Below are 23,170 nucleotides of genomic sequence, written 5' to 3' on the forward strand. Positions count from 1 at the left end.
AGCTTGTATAGCAGTGTAGATTTACTGTCTTCTGAAAATAACTCAACACACAGCCATTAATGTCTAAATAGCTGGCAACATAAGTCAGTACACCCCACAGTGAACACGTCCAAATTGTGCCCAAATGTGTCGTTGTCCCTCCCTGGTGTCATGTGTCAAGGTCCCAGGTGTAAATGGGGAGCAGGGCTGTTAAATTTGGTGTTTTGGGTACAATTCTCTCATACTGGCCACTGGATATTCAACATGGCACCTCATGGCAAAGAACTCTCTGAGGATGTGAGAAATAGAATTGTTGCTCTCCACAAAGATGGCCTGGGCTATAAGAAGATTGCTAACACCCTGAAACTGAGCTACAGCATGGTGGCCAAGGTCATACAGCGGTTTTCCAGGACAGGTTCCACTCGGAACAGGCTTCGCCAGGGTCGACCAAAGAAGTTGAGTCCACGTGTTCGGCGTCATATCCAGAGGTTGGCTTTAAAAAATAGACACATGAGTGCTGCCAGCATTGCTGCAGAGGTTGAAGACGTGGGAGGTCAGCCTGTCAGTGCTCAGACCATACGCCGCACACTGCATCAACTCGGTCTGCATGGTCGTCATCCCAGAAGGAAGCTGACGCACAAGAAAGCCCGCAAACAGTTTGCTGAAGACAAGCAGTCCAAGAACATGGATTACTGGAATGCCCTGTGGTCTGACGAGACCAAGATAAACTTGTTTGGCTCAGATGGTGTCCAGCATGTGTGGCGGCGCCCTGGTGAGGAGTACCAAGACAACTGTATCTTGCCTACAGTCAAGCATGGTGGTGGTAGCATCATGGTCTTGGGCTGCATGAGTGTTGCTGGCACTTGGGAGCTGCAGTTCATTGAGGGAAACATGAATTCCAACATGTACAGTGACATTCTGAAACAGAGCATGATCCCCTCCCTTCGAAAACTGGGCCTCATGGCAGTTTTCCAACAGGATAACGACCCCAAACACAACCTCCAAGATGACAACTGCCTTGCTGAGGAAGCTGAAGGTAAAGGTGATGGACTAAACCCAATTGAGCACCTGTGGCGCATCCTCAAGTGGAAGGTGGAGGAGTTCAAGGTGTCTAACATCCACCAGCTCCGTGATGTCATCATGGAGGAGTGGAAGAGGATTCCAGTAGCAACCTGTGCAGCTCTGGTGAATTCCATGCCCAGGAGGGTTAAGGCAGTGCTGGATAATAATGGTGGTCACACAAAATATTGACACTTTGGGCACAATTTGGACATGTTCACTGTGGGGTGTACTCACTTATGTTGCCAGCCATTTAGACATTAATGGCTGTGTGTTGAGTTATTTTCAGAAGACAGTAAATCTACACTGCTATACAAGTTGTACACTGACTACTCTAAGTTATATCCAAGTTTCATGTCTATAGTGTTGTCCCATGAAAAGATATGATAAAATATTTGCAGAAATGTGAGGGGTGTACTCACTTTTGTGATACACTGTATATATATATATATATATATTAAATAACAAAAATACACGTATCTATCAGCATACAGCTGATGCCATGTTTTACACTTTGGCTACATTCGTGACAGGACAGTTACAGGTTACACATGGTTTAATGTCAACTTCCAATTTACCTAACTTACATGTCCAGTGGCGTAACAAGGAGCTCATATATAGGCCCTAGCTCATATATATATATATATGCATAAATTCATATATATATATATATATATAGGCTTAACACTGCAAACCTGGAGCACTGCTGGTGAAAATAAAAAAAAACGCTGAATGGCCACGACTGTTATATATATACAGTTTATCACAAAAGTGAGTACACCCCTCACATTTCTGCAAAAATTTTATTATATCTTTTCATGGGACAACACTATAGAAATAAAACTTGGATATAACTTAGAGTAGTCAGTGTACAACTTGTATAGCAGTGTAGATTTACTGTCTTCTGAAAATAACTCAACACACAGCCATTAATGTCTAAATGGCTGGCAACATAAGTGAGTACACCCCACAGTGAACATGTCCAAATTGTGCCCAAAGTGTCAATATTTTGTGTGACCACCATTATTATCCAGCACTGCCTTAACCCTACTGGGCATGGAATTCACCAGAGCTGCACAGGTTGTTACTGGAATCCTCTTCCACTCCTCCATGATGACATCACGGAGCTGGTGGATGTTAGACACCTTGAACTCCTCCACCTTCCATTTGAGGATGCGCCACAGGTGCTCAATTGGGTTTAGTCCATCACCTTTACCTTCAGCTTCCTCAGCAAGGCAGTTGTCATCTTGGAGGTTGTGTTTGGGGTCGTTATCCTGTTGGAAAACTGCCATGAGGCCCAGTTTTCGAAGGGAGGGGATCATGCTCTGTTTCAGAATGTCACAGTACATGTTGGAATTCATGTTTCCCTCAATGAACCGCAGCTCCCCAGTGCCAGCAACACTCATGCAGCCCAAGACCATGATGCTACCACCACCATGCTTGACTGTAGGCAAGATACAGTTGTCTTGGTACTTCTCACCAGGGCGCCGCCACACATGCTGGACACCATCTGAGCCAAACAAGTTTATCTTGGTCTCGTCAGACCACAGGGCATTCCAGTAATCCATGTTCTTGGACTGCTTGTCTTTAGCAAACTGTTTGCGGGCTTTCTTGTGCGTCAGCTTCCTTCTGGGATGACGACCATGCAGACCGAGTTGATGCAGTGTGCGGCGTATGGTCTGAGCACTGACAGGCTGACCTCCCACGTCTTCAACCTCTGCAGCAATGCTGGCAGCACTCATGTGTCTATTTTTTAAAGCCAACCTCTGGATATGACGCCGAACACGTGGACTCAACTTCTTTGGTCGACCCTGGCGAAGCCTGTTCCGAGTGGAACCTGTCCTGGAAAACCGCTGTATGACCTTGGCCACCATGCTGTAGCTCAGTTTCAGGGTGTTAGCAATCTTCTTATAGCCCAGGCCATCTTTGTGGAGAGCAACAATTCTATTTCTCACATCCTCAGAGAGTTCTTTGCCATGAGGTGCCATGTTGAATATCCAGTGGCCAGTATGAGAGAATTGTACCCAAAACACCAAATTTAACAGCCCTGCTCCCCATTTACACCTGGGACCTTGACACATGACACCAGGGAGGGACAACGACACATTTGGGCACAATTTGGACGTGTTCACTGTGGGGTGTACTCACTTATGTTGCCAGCTATTTAGACATTAATGGCTGTGTGTTGAGTTATTTTCAGAAGACAGTAAATCTACACTGCTATACAAGCTGTACACTGACTACTCTAAGTTATATCCAAGTTTCATGTCTATAGTGTTGTCCCATGAAAAGATATAATGAAATATTTGCAGAAATGTGAGGGGTGTACTCACTTTTGTGATACACTGTATATACAGGGGTTGGACAATGAAACTGAAACACCTGGTTTTAGACCACAATAATTTATTAGTATGGTGTAGGGCCTCCTTTAGCGGCCAATACAGCGTCAATTCGTCTTGGAAATGACATATACAAGTCCTGCACAGTGGTCAGAGGGATTTTAAGCCATTCTTCTTGCAGGATAGTGGCCAGGTCACTACGTGATGCTGGTGGAGGAAAACGTTTCCTGACTCGCTTCTCCAAAACACCCCAAAGTGGCTCAATCATATTTAGATCTGGTGACTGTGCAGGCCATGGGAGATGTTCAACTTCACTTTCATGTTCATCAAACCAATCTTTCACCAGTCTTGCTGTGTGTATTGGTGCATTGTCATCCTGATACACGGCACCGCCATTGGATGCACATGGTCCTCCAGAATGGTTCGGTAGTCCTTGGCAGTGACGCGCCCATCTAGCACAAGTATTGGGCCAAGGGAATGCCATGATATGGCAGCCCAAACCATCACTGATCCACCCCCATGCTTCACTCTGGGCATGCAACAGTCTGGGTGGTACGTTTCTTTGGGGCTTCTCCACACCGTAACTCTCCCGGATGTGGGAAAAACAGTAAAGGTGGACTCATCAGAGAACAATACATGTTTCACATTGTCCACAGCCCAAGATTTGCGCTCCTTGCACCATTGAAACCGACGTTTGGCATCGGCACGAGTGACCAAAGGTTTGGCTATAGCAGCCCGGCCGTGTATATTGACCCTGTGGAGCTCCCGACGGACAGTTCTGGTGGAAACAGGAGAGTTGAGGTGCACATTTAATTCTGCCGTGATTTGGGCAGCCGTGGTTTTATGTTTTTTGGATACAATCCGGGTTAGCACCCGAACATCCCTTTCAGACAGCTTCCTCTTGCGTCCACAGTTAATCCTGTTGGATGTGGTTTGTCCTTCTTGGTGGTATGCTGACATTACCCCGGATACCGTGGCTCTTGATACATCACAAAGACTTGCTGTCTTGGTCACAGATGCGCCAGCAAGACGTGCACCAACAATTTGTCCTCTTTTGAACTCTGGTATGTCACCCATAATGTTGTGTGCATTGCAATATTTTGAGCAAAACTGTGCTCTTACCCTGCTAATTGAACCTTCACACTCTGCTCTTACTGGTGCAATGTGCAATTAATGAAGATTGGCCACCAGACTGGTCCAATTTAGCCATGAAACCTCCCACACTAAAATGACAGGTGTTTCAGTTTCATTGTCCAACCCCTGTATATATACAGTATATACTGTATGTATATTTGTATATACGTATACAGGTCCTTCTCAAAAAATTAGCATATTGTGATAAAGTTCATTATTTTCCATAATGTAATGATAAAAATTAAACTTTCATATATTTTAGATTCATTGCACACCAACTGAAATATTTCAGGTCTTTTATTGTTTTAATACTGATGATTTTGGCATACAGCTCATGAAAACCCAAAATTCCTATCTCAAAAAATTAGCATATCATGAAAAGGTTCTCTAAACGAGCTATTAACCTAATCATCTGAATCAACGAATTAACTCTAAACACCTGCAAAAGATTCCTGAGGCTTTTAAAAACTCCCAGCCTGGTTCATTACTCAAAACTGCAATCATGGGTAAGACTGCCGACCTGACTGCTGTCCAGAAGGCCATCATTGACACCCTCAAGCAAGAGGGTAAGACACAGAAAGAAATTTCTGAACGAATAGGCTGTTCCCAGAGTGCTGTATCAAGGCACCTCAGTGGGAAGTCTGTGGGAAGGAAAAAGTGTGGCAGAAAACGCTGCACAACGAGAAGAGGTGACCGGACCCTGAGGAAGATTGTGGAGAAGGGCCGATTCCAGACCTTGGGGGACCTGCGGAAGCAGTGGACTGAGTCTGGAGTAGAAACATCCAGAGCCACCGTGCACAGGCGTGTGCAGGAAATGGGCTACAGGTGCCGCATTCCCCAGGTCAAGCCACTTTTGAACCAGAAACAGCGGCAGAAGCGCCTGACCTGGGCTACAGAGAAGCAGCACTGGACTGTTGCTCAGTGGTCCAAAGTACTGTTTTCGGAAATCAAGGTGCCAGAGTCTGGAGGAAGACTGGGGAGAAGGAAATGCCAAAATGCCTGAAGTCCAGTGTCAAGTACCCACAGTCAGTGATGGTCTGGGGTGCCATGTCAGCTGCTGGTGTTGGTCCACTGTGTTTTATCAAGGGCAGGGTCAATGCAGCTAGCTATCAGGAGATTTTGGAGCACTTCATGCTTCCATCTGCTGAAAAGCTTTATGGAGATGAAGATTTCATTTTTCAGCACGACCTGGCACCTGCTCACAGTGCCAAAACCACTGGTGAATGGTTTACTGACCATGGTATTACTGTGCTCAATTGGCCTGCCAACTCTCCTGACCTGAACCCCATAGAGAATCTGTGGGATATTGTGAAGAGAAAGTTGAGAGACACAAGACCCAACACTCTGGATGAGCTTAAGGCCGCTATCGAAGCATCCTGGGCCTCCATAACACCTCAGCAGTGCCACAGGCTGATTGCCTCCATGCCACGCCGCATTGAAGCAGTCATTTCTGCAAAAGGATTCCCGACCAAGTATTGAGTGCATAACTGAACATAATTATTTGAAGGTTGACTTTTTTTGTATTAAAAACACTTTTCTTTTATTGGTCGGATGAAATATGCTAATTTTTTGAGATAGGAATTTTGGGTTTTCATGAGCTGTATGCCAAAATCATCAGTATTAAAACAATAAAAGACCTGAAATATTTCAGTTGGTGTGCAATGAATCTAAAATATATGAAAGTTTAATTTTTATCATTACATTATGGAAAATAATGAACTTTATCACAATATGCTAATTTTTTGAGAAGGACCTGTATATTTTCACCAGCAGTGCTCCAGGTTTGCAGTGTTAAGCCGTTACGACAGATGGCAGTATAATGGCGTGTACTCAGCTCCTGATCATCCGCCTGCAGAAGAAAAACAAATGCATCCGTTCCTCCTCAAAACAATGGAGGAGGTTTTTTGTGATTAACTTACTATAATTAATCGGTTCCTTTTTACTGCTTTTTTAATACTTTTTTCTTAAAATACTTTTTTATACTTAAAGCTGCTTTATATTGCAGGTAATCGGGTTTGTTTTGATTCTAGATTCTAGCCAATGCTAGCTAACGATGCTAGGAAAGCCTGTATAACTGTAAATATTTAGCTGACTGTAAATAAATGTAAACACGACGAGGGGTGAACATGAAGGAGGAAATACGTTTAGCTCTGTATTTTGTATTTGTAATCAGTAAGTGTCTGTAATGAATTCAGAGTGAGTTTAGTCTTTCAAGCTGCTGGCTGGTTAGGTAGCTTTCTTGCGTGGGTTGTTGTACATGATGCATATCGACAGCGATATTGTCTCTCCTCAGGAATCTCAGCTGAATTAAGAACAAAATAAGAAGATAAAGATGACATCTAAAGTTAAAGGTAGGAACATCCCAGCAGAAACACACCCAACACCTAACGTTGTGGACAGTAATCTATTAATCAGAAGGTTGCCGGTTCCATTCCCACCTCTGCCAGGTTGCCACTGTTGGGTCCTTTGAGCAAGGCCCTTAACTCTCACTTGCTTAGATTGTATACTGTCAATCTAAGCAAACTTACAAGCTTTACACTGTTAAATTTAAAGTGATTTAATTGCTATTGTCAAAGTCAAAAGCAATTAAATCACTTTAAATTTGACAATGTAAAGCTTGTAAGGTTATGTTCTTATATGTTTTACTATAACATAAACATTATACATTATAGTTAACTAGTGGGTAGCACTGTCGCCTCACAGCAAGAAGGTCCTGGGTTTATTCTAGGAGCTGCGGTTTCCTCCCACAATCCAAAGACATGCAAGTCAGGTGATTTGGAGATACCACATTGACCATGTCTGTGTTTAACATTAAAGACTTGAACTGATAAATCTTGTGTAGTGCAGTAACTACCGATTCTGTCTAAACAATAAATCTAAACAAAGTGTGTAAAAAATGACGTTAAAACTTGGCAGTAGTGGGACTTGAACCAGCAACCTTCTAATTACTAGGCCTTAACCGTTGAGTTAGCTCTGCCTTTAGCTCTGTAGCCACCTGTCTGTCAATTTTACAATGTAAAGCTTGTAAAGTTATGTTCTTATATGTTTTACTATAACATAAACACTATACATTATATTTAACTAGTGGGTAGCACTGTCGCTTAACACCGCAAGAAGGTCCTGGGTTCAATCCCTAGGCGGAGCGGTCTGGATCCTTTTTATGTGGAGTTTGCATGTTCTTCCCATATCTGTGTGGGTTTATTTTAGGAGCTGCGGTTTCCTCCCACAGTCCAAAGACATGCAAGTGAGGTGAATTGGAGATCCAAAAATTTACCATGTCTGTGTTTGACATTAAAGACTTGAACTGATTAATCTTGTTCAACCACTTACAACTGTAATTTACTTTGGATAAAAGCATCTACTAAATGTGCTGTGAATTGGTTGGTACTAACATAACGTAACATCAGTTTTCCTGTGTCATACCTAGGGTTGCCAACTTTCAGAACTGGAAATAAACACCCTGGGCTGGCGGGTTGGCGGAAGGCATAGGGTGGGGGGTGGGATGGCCGGTGTTTACCTGAGCGGTTAGTGTTGCACCTATAAAAAATATAATGGGTCTTACACCGTCATAGGAACATTATCAAAATGTTTTATTTAGGCTGTTTAACATTTATTATTTTCATTCTTTTTAATAATAAATCAGAACCATATTTTAGGCAAAACAACATAAAGAACATCATGTAACATGTTTTCTCAATAGTGCAATCAACATTTTTACATAATCCATCCTCACACTGACATGCAGACCCAGTTCTGGACTGCGTTGCTTAGGGGGGGGAAGTGAGAAAATCTGGAGGGGGGGCAATACCCACCCCAGCGCCCCCATAGCGCCGGCCCTGCTTGTGTTACTTTAATTTCACCCTAAGCCGGATTCGAACCTAGGGCGGAAAAATACGTGCGATGCGCTCTGCCCACTGCGCTACTCAAACGACGAAATAATAAACAGGTTGTTATGCTGATATGCCTGCCCACACACGGCGTCCCTAAGCCTAAAAGTGAACACTGCTTAAAATAATAACCAGCAGTTTCCTTCTGTTTCATACATATCGGCCTGTCTCAGTCTAATTGGCAGCATTTCTCTTCCATTGATAAAAATACGGAACAAAGCGTGTCCCGTATCAATTCAATATGGAGCACGACGTTTAGTTTTCAAATAAGGAACGATTCCATATTTTTACAGGACGGTTGGCAACCCTAGTCATACCTTACATTTACACGTGTGCCATTTAACAGACGCTTCTGTCCAAAGCAACTTACCATTATGACTGAATACAATTTAAGCAATTGAGGGTTATGAGGGGTTAAACAGTGCTAACTTGGTGGGGCTTGAACCAGCAACCTTCTGATTACTAGCTCTGCCTTTAGCTCTGTAGCCACCTGTCTGGAACAACAAGCAGTAGGTCGAAAGTTAAAAGACTTTATGCTGTATTATTATTATTATTATTATTTTTAATATTTTTGTGTTCATTTGAATGGCATGGTGGCTTAGTCAATGTAAAGCTTGTAAGGTTATGTTCTTATATGTTTTACTATAACATAAACACTATACATTATAGTTAACTAGTGGGTAGCACTGTCGCCTCACAGCAAGAAGGTCCTGGGTTTATTCTAGGAGCTGCGGTGTCCTCCCACAATCCAAAGACATGCAAGTGAGGTGAATTGGAGATCCAAAAATTGACCATGTCTGTGTTTAACATTAAAAACTTGAACTGATGAATCTTGTGTAACCAGTAATTACCTGTCATGTCATGTATCTAAACAAAGTGTGTAAAACATGACGTTAAAACTTGGCAGTAGTGGGACTTGAACTAGTAACCTTCTGATTACTAGGCCCTAACCGTTGAGCTAGCTCTGCCTTTAGCTCTGTAGCCACCTGTATGGAACAATGAGCAGTTAAAATTTTATTGCTTTCAATTTGACAATGTAAAGCTTGTAAGGTTATGTTCTTAAATGTTTTACTATAAAATAACATTATACGTTATAGTTAACTAGTGGGTAGCACTGTCGCCTCACAGCAAGAAGGTCCTGGGTTCAATCCCTAGGCAGAGCGGTCTGGATCCTTTCTGTGTGGAGTTTGCATGTTCTCCCCAAATCTGTGTGGGTTTATTCTAGGAGCTGCGGTTTCCTCCCACAGTCCAAAGACATGCAAGTGAGGTGAATTGGAGATACAACATTGACCATGACTGTCTTTGACATTAAAGACTTGAACTGATGAATCTTGTGCAAAGAGTAACTACCTGTCCTGTCATGAATCTAAACGAAGTGTGTAAAAACATGACATTAAAATCCTAATAAATAAATAAACAAACTAACTTGGCAATGGTGGGGCTTCAACCAGCAACCTTATGATTAGCAGGCCAGAACTTTAACTGTTGAGCTACATCTGCCTTTAGTCTTGTATTCATCTGTCTGGAGCAACGAGCACCAGTGGCGTAACTAGGAGCTCATGGGCCCCAGTGCAAAAAAAAAATACAAATTTGGCCCCCCCTTAACTATTATATGTATATATATATATATATATATATATATATATATATATATATATATATATATATATATTAGGGCTGTCAAACGATTAAAATTTTAAATCGCGATTAATCGCAGAATTTCATATAGTTAATCGTGATTAATCACTTTTTTTTTTTTTTAAAAAGGAGGTGGTGTTAATGTTATGGCTGATCGGTGTACATACACTAACATACACAAAAACTCATTCACAATCAACACAGTCTTGCATCTTTGCACAATATTGCATTGTTTTTGGCACCTTATTCTACCTGCTGCTATATAAACCCTACGCTGCTAACTGGATATCAGAATACGTTTTTATTAGGGCTGTCGAAGTTAACGCGATAATAATAACGCGTTCCAGTGTTGCCAGATTGGGCGGTTATCAGCATTTAAATAACACTTCTGTTTAAAAGAAAATATTCAGTTTTAAGAAGCACCAGCATTGTAGAAGGCTATTAAAAGTAAAGTCAATTTTCAATGCTGATTTGGCTTAATAGTGTTGGTCAGTCTGTATCATATTCTTGAAATGATAAAATATTGCAAAGGAATATCTTTGAAATTCTTCCTCATTTATGTTAAGGTTGCTACATTTTGGTTTTTCACTTGTCAGGAAAAATTAGGAGAGAAAAAAGCTTATTATTATCATGCGTGTGATATATATCATTTACGTGATCTGCGTATCACGTTACCACTGTGTGTTGTACATCACTGAGCTGATATGTGTATCAGGTGACCAGCGGGTAACGGCGTGTTATGTTTAAGTGTGATGCTCCAAGTTGTGGATTAAGCAATAAAGACAACACGTTCTCCACATAACTAGTGTCATTTCTATTTCCTGGTTAAGTACAAAACATAACAATGCAGGTCTTCGTGATGTAATTCTACATGGCACTCACTGCCTGTATAGGTAAATTTTTCCTGTATAGAATTTGCGTTAACGACACTATTTTTTTAAATTGCATTAAATTGAGATTGCGTTAATGCGTTATTATCGCGTTAACTTCGACAGCCCTAATATATACTGTATATGTTTTACAACACCTTCAGCACCCAAACTTCAATGCTGGGGCAATACAGCCAGCTGTAGCCTAGTGGTTAAGATACTGGACCAGTGATCAGAGGGTCGCTGGTTCAAGCCCCACCACTGCGAGGTTGCTGCTGTTGGGCCCTTGAGCAAGGCCCTTAACCCTCAATTGCTCAGACTGTATACTGTACTGTAAGTCGCTTTGGGTAAAGGCATTTGCTAAATGCTGAAAATGTAAAAGTGTAAAATACAAAACTAACTGCAGAACGTCAGAACACATGTATAAATCCGGGTGCTGCATTCTGATTGGCTCAGCTGAATGTCACTCACATATCGCTGCTACAATATTGTAATATAATAATAACGACCTGGCGAATGCAGCCAATGGGGAGGCGGTGTGGTGGGGGGTTGAGTTCATGTCGTGGTGTTTAACGTCATGTTTTACACTTTGATTACATTCATGACAGGAACGATAGTTTATCATCACACAGGGTTCATCAGTTCACAAGGTTATATCAAACACAGTCATGGACAATTTAGTGTCTCCAATTTACCTCACTTGCATATCTTTGGACAGTGGGAGGAAACCCATGCGGACATGCGGAGAACATACAAACTCCACACAGAAAGGACCCGGACCACTCCACCTGGGGATCAAATCCAGGACCTTCTTGCTGTGAGGCGACAGTGCTACCCACTTAGCCATCGTGCCGTACCTGGTTTTTAATAAAACGTATTTGTAAGGATTTTAGGAATGGACAAAAATTTACTCCATTCTTAACCTTGCTGGCAATTTTAGTATGTTACAGATCCCAAAATTAGTAATTAATACTTATCCAGAGTTTAGTAACATATATTTGTAACACATAAAACATTTACATTAACATTTTTGGCATTTTGCAAGACACTCTTATTCACAGCAATTAATAGAAATATCAGATTGTTGACAATGTTGTGCTAACTAAAACAGCTAAAGAAACAAAGAACTAAAGAAGCAAACTAGAGCAGAACAATGTTACAATTCTTAAACTTTTACAGCCATACAATGTTGCAAATGTCAAAAATAATAAGAACAGGGTACTGTAAATCGGGGCTTTTCAAAGCCAAAAATGGTCGCAGAGAATAATAACAATAATAATTAAATAAACAAATTTTAGCAGGGGCATAAACACAATATAAATTTGTCCACGAACGCCCCATGTGGAGGCTTTACATTACATCTTGTAAACCACAGTGGGACCAGATTGCCACCAGTTTTATTAAACAGGCAGAACATGTTTTGATGCTTTGATTGTGGTCCCTGGGTCACAGTAAAAATCATGGGCAAAATGTGGGTTGCTTAAAAGTTTTTAAAACCCTGCTGTAAATGACTCTAGGCAGTAAGTAAATTTCTTGCTTATGCTTGAGTACATAGTTATCTGATTTTTCTGCATATCTTGAATAGCAACCATAAACAAATATGTAAAGCTGCCAAATACTGCTGCTAAACATGAGTAAGTGGGTTGCATGCCAGATCCATGAGGTGCATCACATGAAACAGTAGAAACAGTTTAAATAATTAAAGGTGTCAAGCAAAAAACAACATATTTTGCATATTTGCTTCATGTCCTTAACATTTTAATAATAAAAATTTTTTTATAAAACAAATGTGATAGTTTGTGAAAGTTTAACACTGCTTTAAATGTTACTTAAGGTCATGTCATTTTTTTACCTGCTTTATAGTACTTTAAGTTGTTTACTTTGTCATGTAATGTTATACTTACTATGTTTAGGTAATAATACCACTTTAATGATCACTTTTTATTTTTGTTTACACAAATTATTTTGCTCAGTTTAAATCAATAGGCCTTTTCTACTGCATTAAAAACTGGATCTTTTTCTACCTAAAAAGTAAATATGTGTTTTTTTGTTGTTGTTTTTTTAACCATTGGACCAGTACCAAGGGTTCTAGTACCAGTATTCTAGATACAGTCGACCCTCTGAGTTACAAACGGTTTACCATATGAACGTTTCAGGTTACGAACGATCTGTTTCAACTTAACGTACAAACAAATGTTGAATTACGAACCGAAATTCGCGAAACATGTAACGTCACGAGCAAGTTGACTCCGAGCGTCTCTCTCTCTCTCTCTCTCTCTCTTTATATACAGTGTATCACAAAAGTGAGTACACCCCTCACATTTCTGCAAATATTTCATTATATCTTTTCATGGGACAACACTATAGACATGAAACTTGGATATAACTTAGAGTAGTCAGTGTACAGCTTGTATAGCAGTGTACAGGGGTTGGACAATGAAACTGAAACACCTGGTTTTAGACCACAATAATTTATTAGTATGGTGTAGGGCCTCCTTTTGCAGCCAATACAGCGTCAATTCGTCTTGGAAATGACATATACAAGTCCTGCACAGTGGTCAGAGGGATTTTAAGCCATTCTTCTTGCAGGATAGTGGCCAGGTCACTACGTGATGCTGGTGGAGGAAAACGTTTCCTGACTCGCTTCTCCAAAACACCCCAAAGTGGCTCAATAATATTTAGATCTGGTGACTGTGCAGGCCATGGGAGATGTTCAACTTCACTTTCATGTTCATCAAACCAATCTTTCACCAGTCTTGCTGTGTGTATTGGTGCATTGTCATCCTGATACACGGCACCGCCTTCAGGATACAATGTTTGAACCATTGGATGCACATGGTCCTCCAGAATGGTTCGGTAGTCCTTGGCAGTGACGCGCCCATCTAGCACAAGTATTGGGCCAAGGGAATGCCATGATATGGCAGCCCAAACCATCACTGATCCACCCCCATGCTTCACTCTGGGCATGCAACAGTCTGGGTGGTACGCTTCTTTGGGGCTTCTCCACACCGTAACTCTCCCGGATGTGGGGAAAACAGTAAAGGTTGACTCATCAGAGAACAATACATGTTTCACATTGTCCACAGCCCAAGATTTGCGCTCCTTGCACCATTGTAACCGACGTTTGGCATTGGCACGAGTGACCAAAGGTTTGGCTATAGCAGCCCGGCCGTGTATATTGACCCTGTGGAGCTCCCGACGGACAGTTCTGGTGGAAACAGGAGAGTTGAGGTGCACATTTAATTCTGCCGTGATTTGGGCAGCCGTGGTTTTATGTTTTTTGGATACAATCCGGGTTAGCACCCGAACATCCCTTTCAGACAGCTTCCTCTTGCGTCCACAGTTAATCCTGTTGGATGTGGTTTGTCCTTCTTGGTGGTATGCTGACATTACCCTGGATACCATGGCTCTTGATACATCACAAAGACTTGCTGTCTTGGTCACAGATGCGCCAGCAAGACGTGCACCAACAATTTGTCCTCTTTTGAACTCTGGTATGTCACCCATAATGTTGTGTGCATTGCAATATTTTGAGCAAAACTGTGCTCTTACCCTGCTAATTGAACCTTCACACTCTGCTCTTACTGGTGCAATGTGCAATTAATGAAGATTGGCCACCAGACTGGTCCAATTTAGCCATGAAACCTCCCACACTAAAATGACAGGTGTTTCAGTTTCATTGTCCAACCCCTGTAGATTTACTGTCTTCTGAAAATAACTCAACACACAGCCATTAATGTCTAAATAGCTGGCAACATAAGTCAGTACACCCCACAGTGAACATGTCCAAATTGTGCCCAAATGTGTCGTTGTCCCTCCCTGGTGTCATGTGTCAAGGTCCCAGGTGTAAATGGGGAGCAGGGCTGTTAAATTTGGTGTTTTGGGTACAATTCTCTCATACTGGCCACTGGATATTCAACATGGCACCTCATGGCAAAGAACTCTCTGAGGATGTGAGAAATAGAATTGTTGCTCTCCACAAAGATGGCCTGGGCAATAAGAAGATTGCTAACACCCTGAAACTGAGCTACAGCATGGTGGCCAAGGTCATACAGCGGTTTTCCAGGACAGGTTCCACTCGGAACAGGCTTCGCCAGGGTCGACCAAAGAAGTTGAGTCCACGTGTTCGGCGTCATATCCAGAGGTTGGCTTTAAAAAATAGACACATGAGTGCTGCCAGCATTGCTGCCGAGGTTGAAGACGTGGGAGGTCAGCCTGTCAGTGCTCAGACCATACGCCGCACACTGCATCAACTCGGTCTGCATGGTCGTCATCCCAGAAGGAAGCTGACGCACAAGAAAGCCCGCAAACAGTTTGCTGAAGACAAGCAGTCCAAGAACATGGATTACTGGAATGCCCTGTGGTCTGACGAGACCAAGATAAACTTGTTTGGCTCAGATGGTGTCCAGCATGTGTGGCGGCGCCCTGGTGAGAAGTACCAAGACAACTGTATCTTGCCTACAGTCAAGCATGGTGGTGGTAGCATCATGGTCTTGGGCTGCATGAGTGTTGCTGGCACTGGGGAGCTGCAGTTCATTGAGGGAAACATGAATTCCAACATGTTCTGTGACATTCTGAAACAGAGCATGATCCCCTCCCTTCGAAAACTGGGCCTCATGGCAGTTTTCCAACAGGATAACGACCCCAAACACAACCTCCAAGATGACAACTGCCTTGCTGAGGAAGCTGAAGGTAAAGGTGATGGACTAAACCCAATTGAGCACCTGTGGCGCATCCTCAAGTGGAAGGTGGAGGAGTTCAAGGTGTCTAACATCCACCAGCTCCGTGATGTCATCATGGAGGAGTGGAAGAGGATTCCAGTAGCAACCTGTGCAGCTCTGGTGAATTCCATGCCCAGGAGGGTTAAGGCAGTGCTGGATAATAATGGTGGTCACACAAAATATTGACACTTTGGGCACAATTTGGACATGTTCACTGTGGGGTGTACTCACTTATGTTGCCAGCTATTTAGACATTAATGGCTGTGTATTGAGTTATTTTCAGAAGACAGTAAATCTACACTGCTATACAAGCTGTACACTGACTACTCTAAGTTATATCCAAGTTTTATTTCTATAGTGTTGTCCCATGAAAATATATAATAAAATATTTGCAGAAATGTGAGGGGTGTACTCACTTTTGTGATACACTGTATATTTATCCATATTTTGGTGAAAATACACCTCAAGCTTGATTTCTTTTGTAAACCACACCATTTTTAATAGTATTACATTTTAATTTTTAATTTTGCGTCTCTGTCATTATATACAGAAGAGAATCACAGGGTGTTCTTTGTACCATTTGTACCAATATGAGATGTACTGAGATCAGATTTGGGCCTAAAAACTACTGGCCTCAGCTCAAGGAAGCAAAAAATGCACACAGATGTCAAGATGCTCTATGCACACAAAAAAACAAGCACATCTGCTTGAAATGTCTTGTGCCTTTGTGCCTTGGCTGCTTTGCTAATGCATCCTAAATAGATTTGACTTACAAACCAATTCATTTTTTCTCTGTTTTGACAGGGCATTGGACTGTTCATGTTTTTCATAGCCTGTCCAGTACATGTTAAAGCATAATAGAATTTGTTGTACATCATTAAAAGTTTATATTTTACTTCTAATTTATTTATTTCAAAAATTTCTATTCTGTTGTTCTATTCATTGGGCTGTTAATGAAATGTCACAATAAAAAAAAAAAAAAAAAATTTATTTATATTTTTTCCCCAATTTTTATCCCCCAGTCTAGTCGTGTCCAATTACCCTGATTGCGTCCTCTATACTGAATCGACCCTTCACCGCTGACTGAGGATGCCTCTCAACTGACATGCACCCCCCTTGGTACGCACAGTCAGTACAAATAGTGCATTTTTCACCTGCACGAGTCGAGTTCATACACTTGACGGGCACTGTGCACGGAGGGCCACACCCCCATCAGCATTATTCCTCAGCAGGCGCCATCAGTCAGCCAGCAGGGACCGCAGTCGCACCAGTTATGAGGACCTATGATCCGACTTTCTTACCTCTAACAGCCCTGAACAACAGCCAATCGTTGTTTATACTGCCGCCCAGCCTAGTCGGAAAGGCAGAGCTGAGGTTCAATATGATGTACCGGTATTCGAAACCCCAACTCTGGTGAGCTAGCGTACTTCGCTGCGCCACCCGAACGGCCCGAAATATCACTCTTAGTGAAACTCAAATGCATGCTGTTACAGTAATATTACATTTTTAGTATTAATACGTTTAAAATAATAATAAAAAAAACAAATCATTAGTTTTATTATCATGAAGGAAAAATTAAACCATTTTGGAAAAAAATCTTGATTAATGCATGAAAGGGTTTAAAGTGACATTTTATTTATTGATTGATTTTTTTTATTTCACAGCCTACACAAAGATATGATTTCTTACAACAAATCTCATCGTCTTTACATGGATTTTCTGCTTATTTATACAATTCATTAGTTTCTTGCCTTTTTCTGCAATGATATTTTCATTTTGTAGTATATTTAACAATCAGTTAAAAGGGCCAGTGATAGCTCAGTGGTTAAGGTACTGGACTAGTAAACAGAAGGTTGCCGGTTCAAGCCCCGCCCTTGCCACTGTTGGGTCCCTGAGCAAGGCCCTTAACCCTCAATTGCTCATCGTGTTCAGCTCATTGTGTAAGTCGCTTTGGATAAAAGCGTCTGCTAAATGCTGAAAATGTAAATGAATAAATGAACAAATTTAGGTTCATTATACTTTTGTCTTGGAAACATTATACAAAGAATCAATTTATTGGAAAAGACAATTATTCTTAGAGAAGGGAGTGGGCAACCAACAACAGAATGGATGGCTACAATCAGAGAAAGAATAAACAAGCTCTCTAAGTGATCTCTACATTTCTAATAATTAACTATATGTTCTGATTGTAAAGATTTTGTTTAATTAAGTCTGTATGTACATGACTTTCTTTTATTTAGTTGGAAAAGGGAATTCCAGAAACAAGGAAGATGCTCCTCATGAGCTGGAAAATCAATATGTTCTTCGCCTACCACAGGTAAGCATTATTGTAATAAATAAATATAGCACAACCTACACTAAGTTTTACACATACATCAAAATAGCAGGCATTGTAATGAAAACTTCCTCCATGGGGACCTGTGTTAGAATAGGTTCCCAGACCCCTTATGCTGTTCAAAAGAAGCAAACGAATGGGGTGCCTTGTTTGCCGTGAGGCATAAACTGTGTCTGTGGAGATAGAGATCTTGGTGCTTGATGGAAATGGCAAGCTGCGACGGTCAGGACCCAACACACTGCTTCGGCTCCTACTTTACATAGACAGGAGGTTGCTTCTCCAATCAATCGGCTGGTCAAGACCTGCCCTGGAAGTTCCCAGATGAGTCCTTTTAGGACCTCCAGAAGTCACTGGCTAAAAAAAGGGTCACTCGAGTAGTGTATACCAGTGGGCCACGAAGCTGAACCAGTTTGTGGGTCATTTACTATCGGGCCGCACAGAAAGGATAAATTTTTTTTTTCTGTTAACACACTTTGATAGATGTTTTATTTAGAAAAAATGGATTTTCTTAATAATATCCATCTGTTTCTCTTGATGCGTTTAACATGTACCTATTTTAGTTATGTGATAACAAAAAAAGTTAGCCCACAAGCTAGCTAAAAATCTTCCTGCCCCCACTGGCCTGTGAAATTATACCCTAAATGAAACCGGCCTGTGGTGCAAAAATGATTGAGGATCGCTGGTGTATACCATCTCTGTAGCCTTGGTGCCAACTCGCAGGATTTCCTCGACACCCATTTGTTGGGCTCTGAGGTGGTTAAGGAGTACATAAGATGAAAACATACACCTATCAACATGGATAAATCAATAACAAAATGCAAAATTACCAACCTAGACTATTACTAGAATCAACAACATCGGAAATTACCCCGACCAAACTTTGGCACCTTTTGCCATACATAAAGGTATCTTGAGTATTCTGGGCACAGTTACAAATACCAAAAAAACCAGCAATTAGAATCTGGTCAGATCCTAAATGACTGCGCTAAGGAGGTACGGATGGAGAACCTTCTCCTTGCCACCGAATTTGCAGGTGTTTAAATTAAGTATCAACCACTTTGTATTTTTTTGTATCACTTTGTATCTCCACTCCAAAATCCTCATGAGCTCCTTTTAAACATCTGATTCTAAACATTACTGGAATTCTTGCTAACAGTGCCTCTATGCTATTTTTTAGGAGTATGCATCCACCGTGAGACGGATTGCCCAGTCTGGCAGCATGAATATTAAAGATAGACTCACCATAGAGTTGCATGGTGAGTTTCTCAAAAGCCAGTTAAGATATTAAAATCATGTTACATGGGGTGCTCAGGTGGTGCAGTGGTAAAACACGCTAGCACACCAGAGCTAACATTTTGAGCTCATTGTTTTGAATCTCAGCTCTACTATCTGGCTGGGCTGGGCAGCTACATGAACAACAATTGGCTGTTGTTCATACAGGGTGGGAGCCGGATGGGAATACTTAATTTTATTGCTGAGAACATGAACATACCATTCTAGAAAATGTTTTTTTAATTTGCATAGTAACTAGGGATGTAACGATACACTCTACCCATTATGCGATGCGATTCACGATACTGGGTTCACGATACAATTTTTTCCCGATTTTTTTAAAACTGAAATTGAAGACAAATTATGACAAAGTTTCCTTTTATTATTTATCTTAATAAATAAAATAAAAAACTGTATTTGTGATTATCTTTTATTTCTCTAAATCATAAATGGCCTTTTATTTCTGAGGTAGGTACAAACTATGCAAAACAATTTTGAATTAAGTCCAATTTGGCTGAAACCCCCCAAATCTGGCAACCATAGCGCCAGATGCGTCAATCAGGCGAGGTGTATAGCGCCAGTGCCCTCTGCTGTTTAAAGTGAATATCGATTCATTTTACATGTCAAATCGATTTTAATTGTGGAATTTATTCGGTTATTTACTGTCTTGTGGTACATCGTTACATCCCTAATAGTAACACTAATTTATTTTAATTCCCAGCTGATGGACGTCATGGGATCGTAAGAGTGGACCGTGTTCCTTTAGCCTGCAAATTAGTGGACCTGCCCTGCATTCTTGAGTCCTTGAAAACCGTCGATAAGAAGACCTTTTACAAGACTGCTGATATTTGTCAGGTAAAACGTGCTGCCCACATGGGGACACGCACCCATAAAGTTGATTTGCACATAGTGTTTGTCTTCATCAGGCACTAGTTAGATGAGCAGAAATATTGATAGATGGATATTCTGAGGCAGTGGGATTAGGAAAAGGCACTGATTTCTGGAGTACACATTAAAAATGCATTCGTTTTTTAATCACAATACTGTACTATCAGCTACATAAACTACATTACGTTTACATTTGTGGCTTATAGCAGATGTTTTTATCCAAACTGATACAAATATGAGTGAATACAGTTAAGTCAATTAAGAGGTTAAGGGCCTTGCTCTGGAACCCAGCAGTACAAATTAGCGATGGTGGGGCTTGACCCGGCAACCTTTTGATTACTGGTCCAGTACCCTAACCACTGAGTTAAAACTTGATCCCAGTAGATTTGTAAGTATAACAGCTAATCTGATCAGGTAACATTAAGCATTGGGTGTAAAACTGTAACCACACTTATTACAGAAATGTTGGTGCAATCTGTAGTTGGCACTTGTGCATGTGGAATAAGTCCAGCAGACCAATACTGTTATTATTTATTAAGATTTTAATGTCTTGTTTTACACACTTTGGTTACATTCATGACAGAACATGTAAATTACTGGTTACACAAGATTCATCAGTTCACAACTTCAACCACTGATCAAAGTCTTGAAGATGACCAACTCAAACAGCAGCAATAGATGAGCGATCGTCTCTGACTTTACATCTACAAGGTGGACCGACTAGGTAGGAGTGTCTAATAGAGTGGACAGTGAGTGGACACGGTATTTCTGTGTCTGATCCGCTCATACCAGCACAACACACACTAACACACCACCACCATGTCATTGTCAATGCAGTGCTGAGAATGATCCACCACCTAAATAATGCCTGTTCTGTGGTGGTCCTGACCATTGAAGAACAGGGTGAAAGCAGGCTAAAAAAAGTATATAGAGAAATAGATGGACTACAGTCAGTAATTGTAGAACTTCAAAGTGCTTCTATATGGTAAGTGGAGCTGATAAAAATGGACAATGTGTGTAGAAACAAGCAGGTGGTTTTAATGTTATGGCTGATCAGTGTATAATGCTACACCAGATTCAACATCAAAAAGGAACTGATTTATAGTCTATTTTTTTATTGAGTGTTCATGTAATAGGGCAAGCCATAGCCTAGTGGTTAAGGTACTGGACTAGTAATCAGAAGGTCACTTGTTCAAACCCCACCACTGCCAGGTTGCTGCTGTTGGGCTCTTGAGCAAGGCCCTTAACCCTTAATTGCTCAGACTGTATACTGTAACTAAGTCGCTTTGGATAAAGGCGTCTGCTAAATGCTGAAAATGTAAATGTAATTTAATGGCAATAAGCTGCAATATGTTTAGACCAAATTTCTATCAGGTAATGTTAAAAGATTAATAAATAAATTGTAAAAAAAATTTTTTACAATTAAGACTGACCACACACTGATGACAGATTGCACCTCGTCAGCTGATCATAAGCAGTTCTCAATGTGTTCCATTGTTCTATTGTGTGAGACTAAACTTCTTTAAAGCTGTATCGCACTGGTAAATTAAATGTATTGCTGTTGGAGGGTGCCACTGTGGTTCAGTGGGTAGCACTGTCGCCTCACTGCAAGAAAGTCCTGGGTTCGATCCCCAGGTGGGGCGGTCCGGGTTCTTTCTGTGTATAGTTTGCGTGTTCTCCAGGTCTGTGTGGGTTTCCTCCAGGAGCTCCGGTTTCCTCCCACAGTCCAAAGACATGCAAGTGAGGTGAATTGCAGATACTAAATTGTCCATGACTGGTTACATTCATGACAGAAATGCTAGTTACTAGTTACACAAGATTTATCAGTTCGCAAGTTTTAATGTCGAAAATTTTGCACAGGGTCATAGGAGAACAGTACAGATCACTTCACAATGGCAACGACTATTAAATGTGGGACCACAGATTTTAAACGCACCATGCCATAGCACAACCTTTTTTGCACCACGGACCGGTTTCATATAAGATATAATTTCACGGACCTTCAGGGTGGGAGGATTTAAAATAAAATTGTACGGCGAGCATAATAAAAAAACACACAATGCATGTCAATATTACTCACCAATGACGAACAATCTGTGGGAACCCTGAGCTTACCACTGTGGGACAGTGCTAGCCCAGTGGGTAGAGCTTTGGGCGATCAACTAAAAGGTTGAGAGTTTGAATCCCAGCTCTGCCATGCAGCCACTGTTGACCCCTTGAGCAAGGTCCTTAACCCTGTCTGCTCCAGGGGCGTCGTACAGTGGCTGACCCTGCGCTCTGACCCCTGCTTTCAAACAAGCTGGGATATGCTAAGAAAAAATTCTGTCGTACTGTACACCTGTATATGTACAGTGTATCACAAAAGTGAGTACACCCCTCACATTTCTGCAGATATTTAAGTATATCTTTTCATGGGACAACACTGACAAAATGACACTTTGACACAATGAAAAGTAGTCTGTGTGCAGCTTATATAACAGTGTAAATTTATTCTTCCCTCAAAATAACTGAATATACAGCCATTAATGTCTAAACCACCGGCAACAAAAGTGAGTACACCCCTAAGAGACTACACCCCTAAATGTCCAAATTTTCCCTCCAAAATGTCATGTGACTCGTTAGTGTTACTAGGTCTCAGGTGTGCATAGGGAGCAGGTGTGTTCAATTTAGTAGTACAGCTCTCACACTCTCTCATACTGGTCACTGAAAGTTCCAACATGGCACCTCATGGCAAAGAACTCTCTGAGGATCTTAAAAGACGAATTGTTGTGCTACATGAAGATGGCCAAGGCTACAAGAAGATTGCCAACACCCTGAAACTGAGCTGCAGCACAGTGGCCAAGATCATCCAGCGTTTTAAAAGAGCAGGGTCCACTCAGAACAGACCTCGCGTTGGTCGTCCAAAGAAGCTGAGTGCACGTGCTCAGCGTCACATCCAACTGCTGTCTTTGAAAGATAGGCGCAGGAGTGCTGTCAGCATTGCTGCAGAGATTGAAAAGGTGGGGGGTCAGCCTGTCAGTGCTCAGACCATACGCCGCACACTACATCA

At 41.4% G+C, this 23,170-nt stretch overlaps 1 protein-coding gene across 1 annotated transcript in view; it reads left to right on the forward strand.

Moving 5' to 3' along the window:
* Window positions 1-6,405: 6,405 nt before the first annotated feature.
* Window positions 6,406-23,170, forward strand: part of taf7 (TAF7 RNA polymerase II, TATA box binding protein (TBP)-associated factor) — a 38,293-nt gene continuing 21,528 nt past the window's right edge. The window contains exons 1-5 of the mRNA XM_062999890.1: window positions 6,406-6,516; window positions 6,805-6,862; window positions 17,867-17,943; window positions 19,139-19,217; window positions 19,955-20,088. Coding sequence (XP_062855960.1) covers window positions 6,844-6,862; window positions 17,867-17,943; window positions 19,139-19,217; window positions 19,955-20,088 — 309 coding nt within the window. The 5' untranslated portion in view covers window positions 6,406-6,516; window positions 6,805-6,843. The remainder of the gene's footprint in view (window positions 6,517-6,804; window positions 6,863-17,866; window positions 17,944-19,138; window positions 19,218-19,954; window positions 20,089-23,170) is intronic.

Source organism: Trichomycterus rosablanca, chromosome 8 (genome assembly GCF_030014385.1).
Source record: "Trichomycterus rosablanca isolate fTriRos1 chromosome 8, fTriRos1.hap1, whole genome shotgun sequence".
Classification (NCBI taxonomy): domain Eukaryota; kingdom Metazoa; phylum Chordata; class Actinopteri; order Siluriformes; family Trichomycteridae; genus Trichomycterus; species Trichomycterus rosablanca.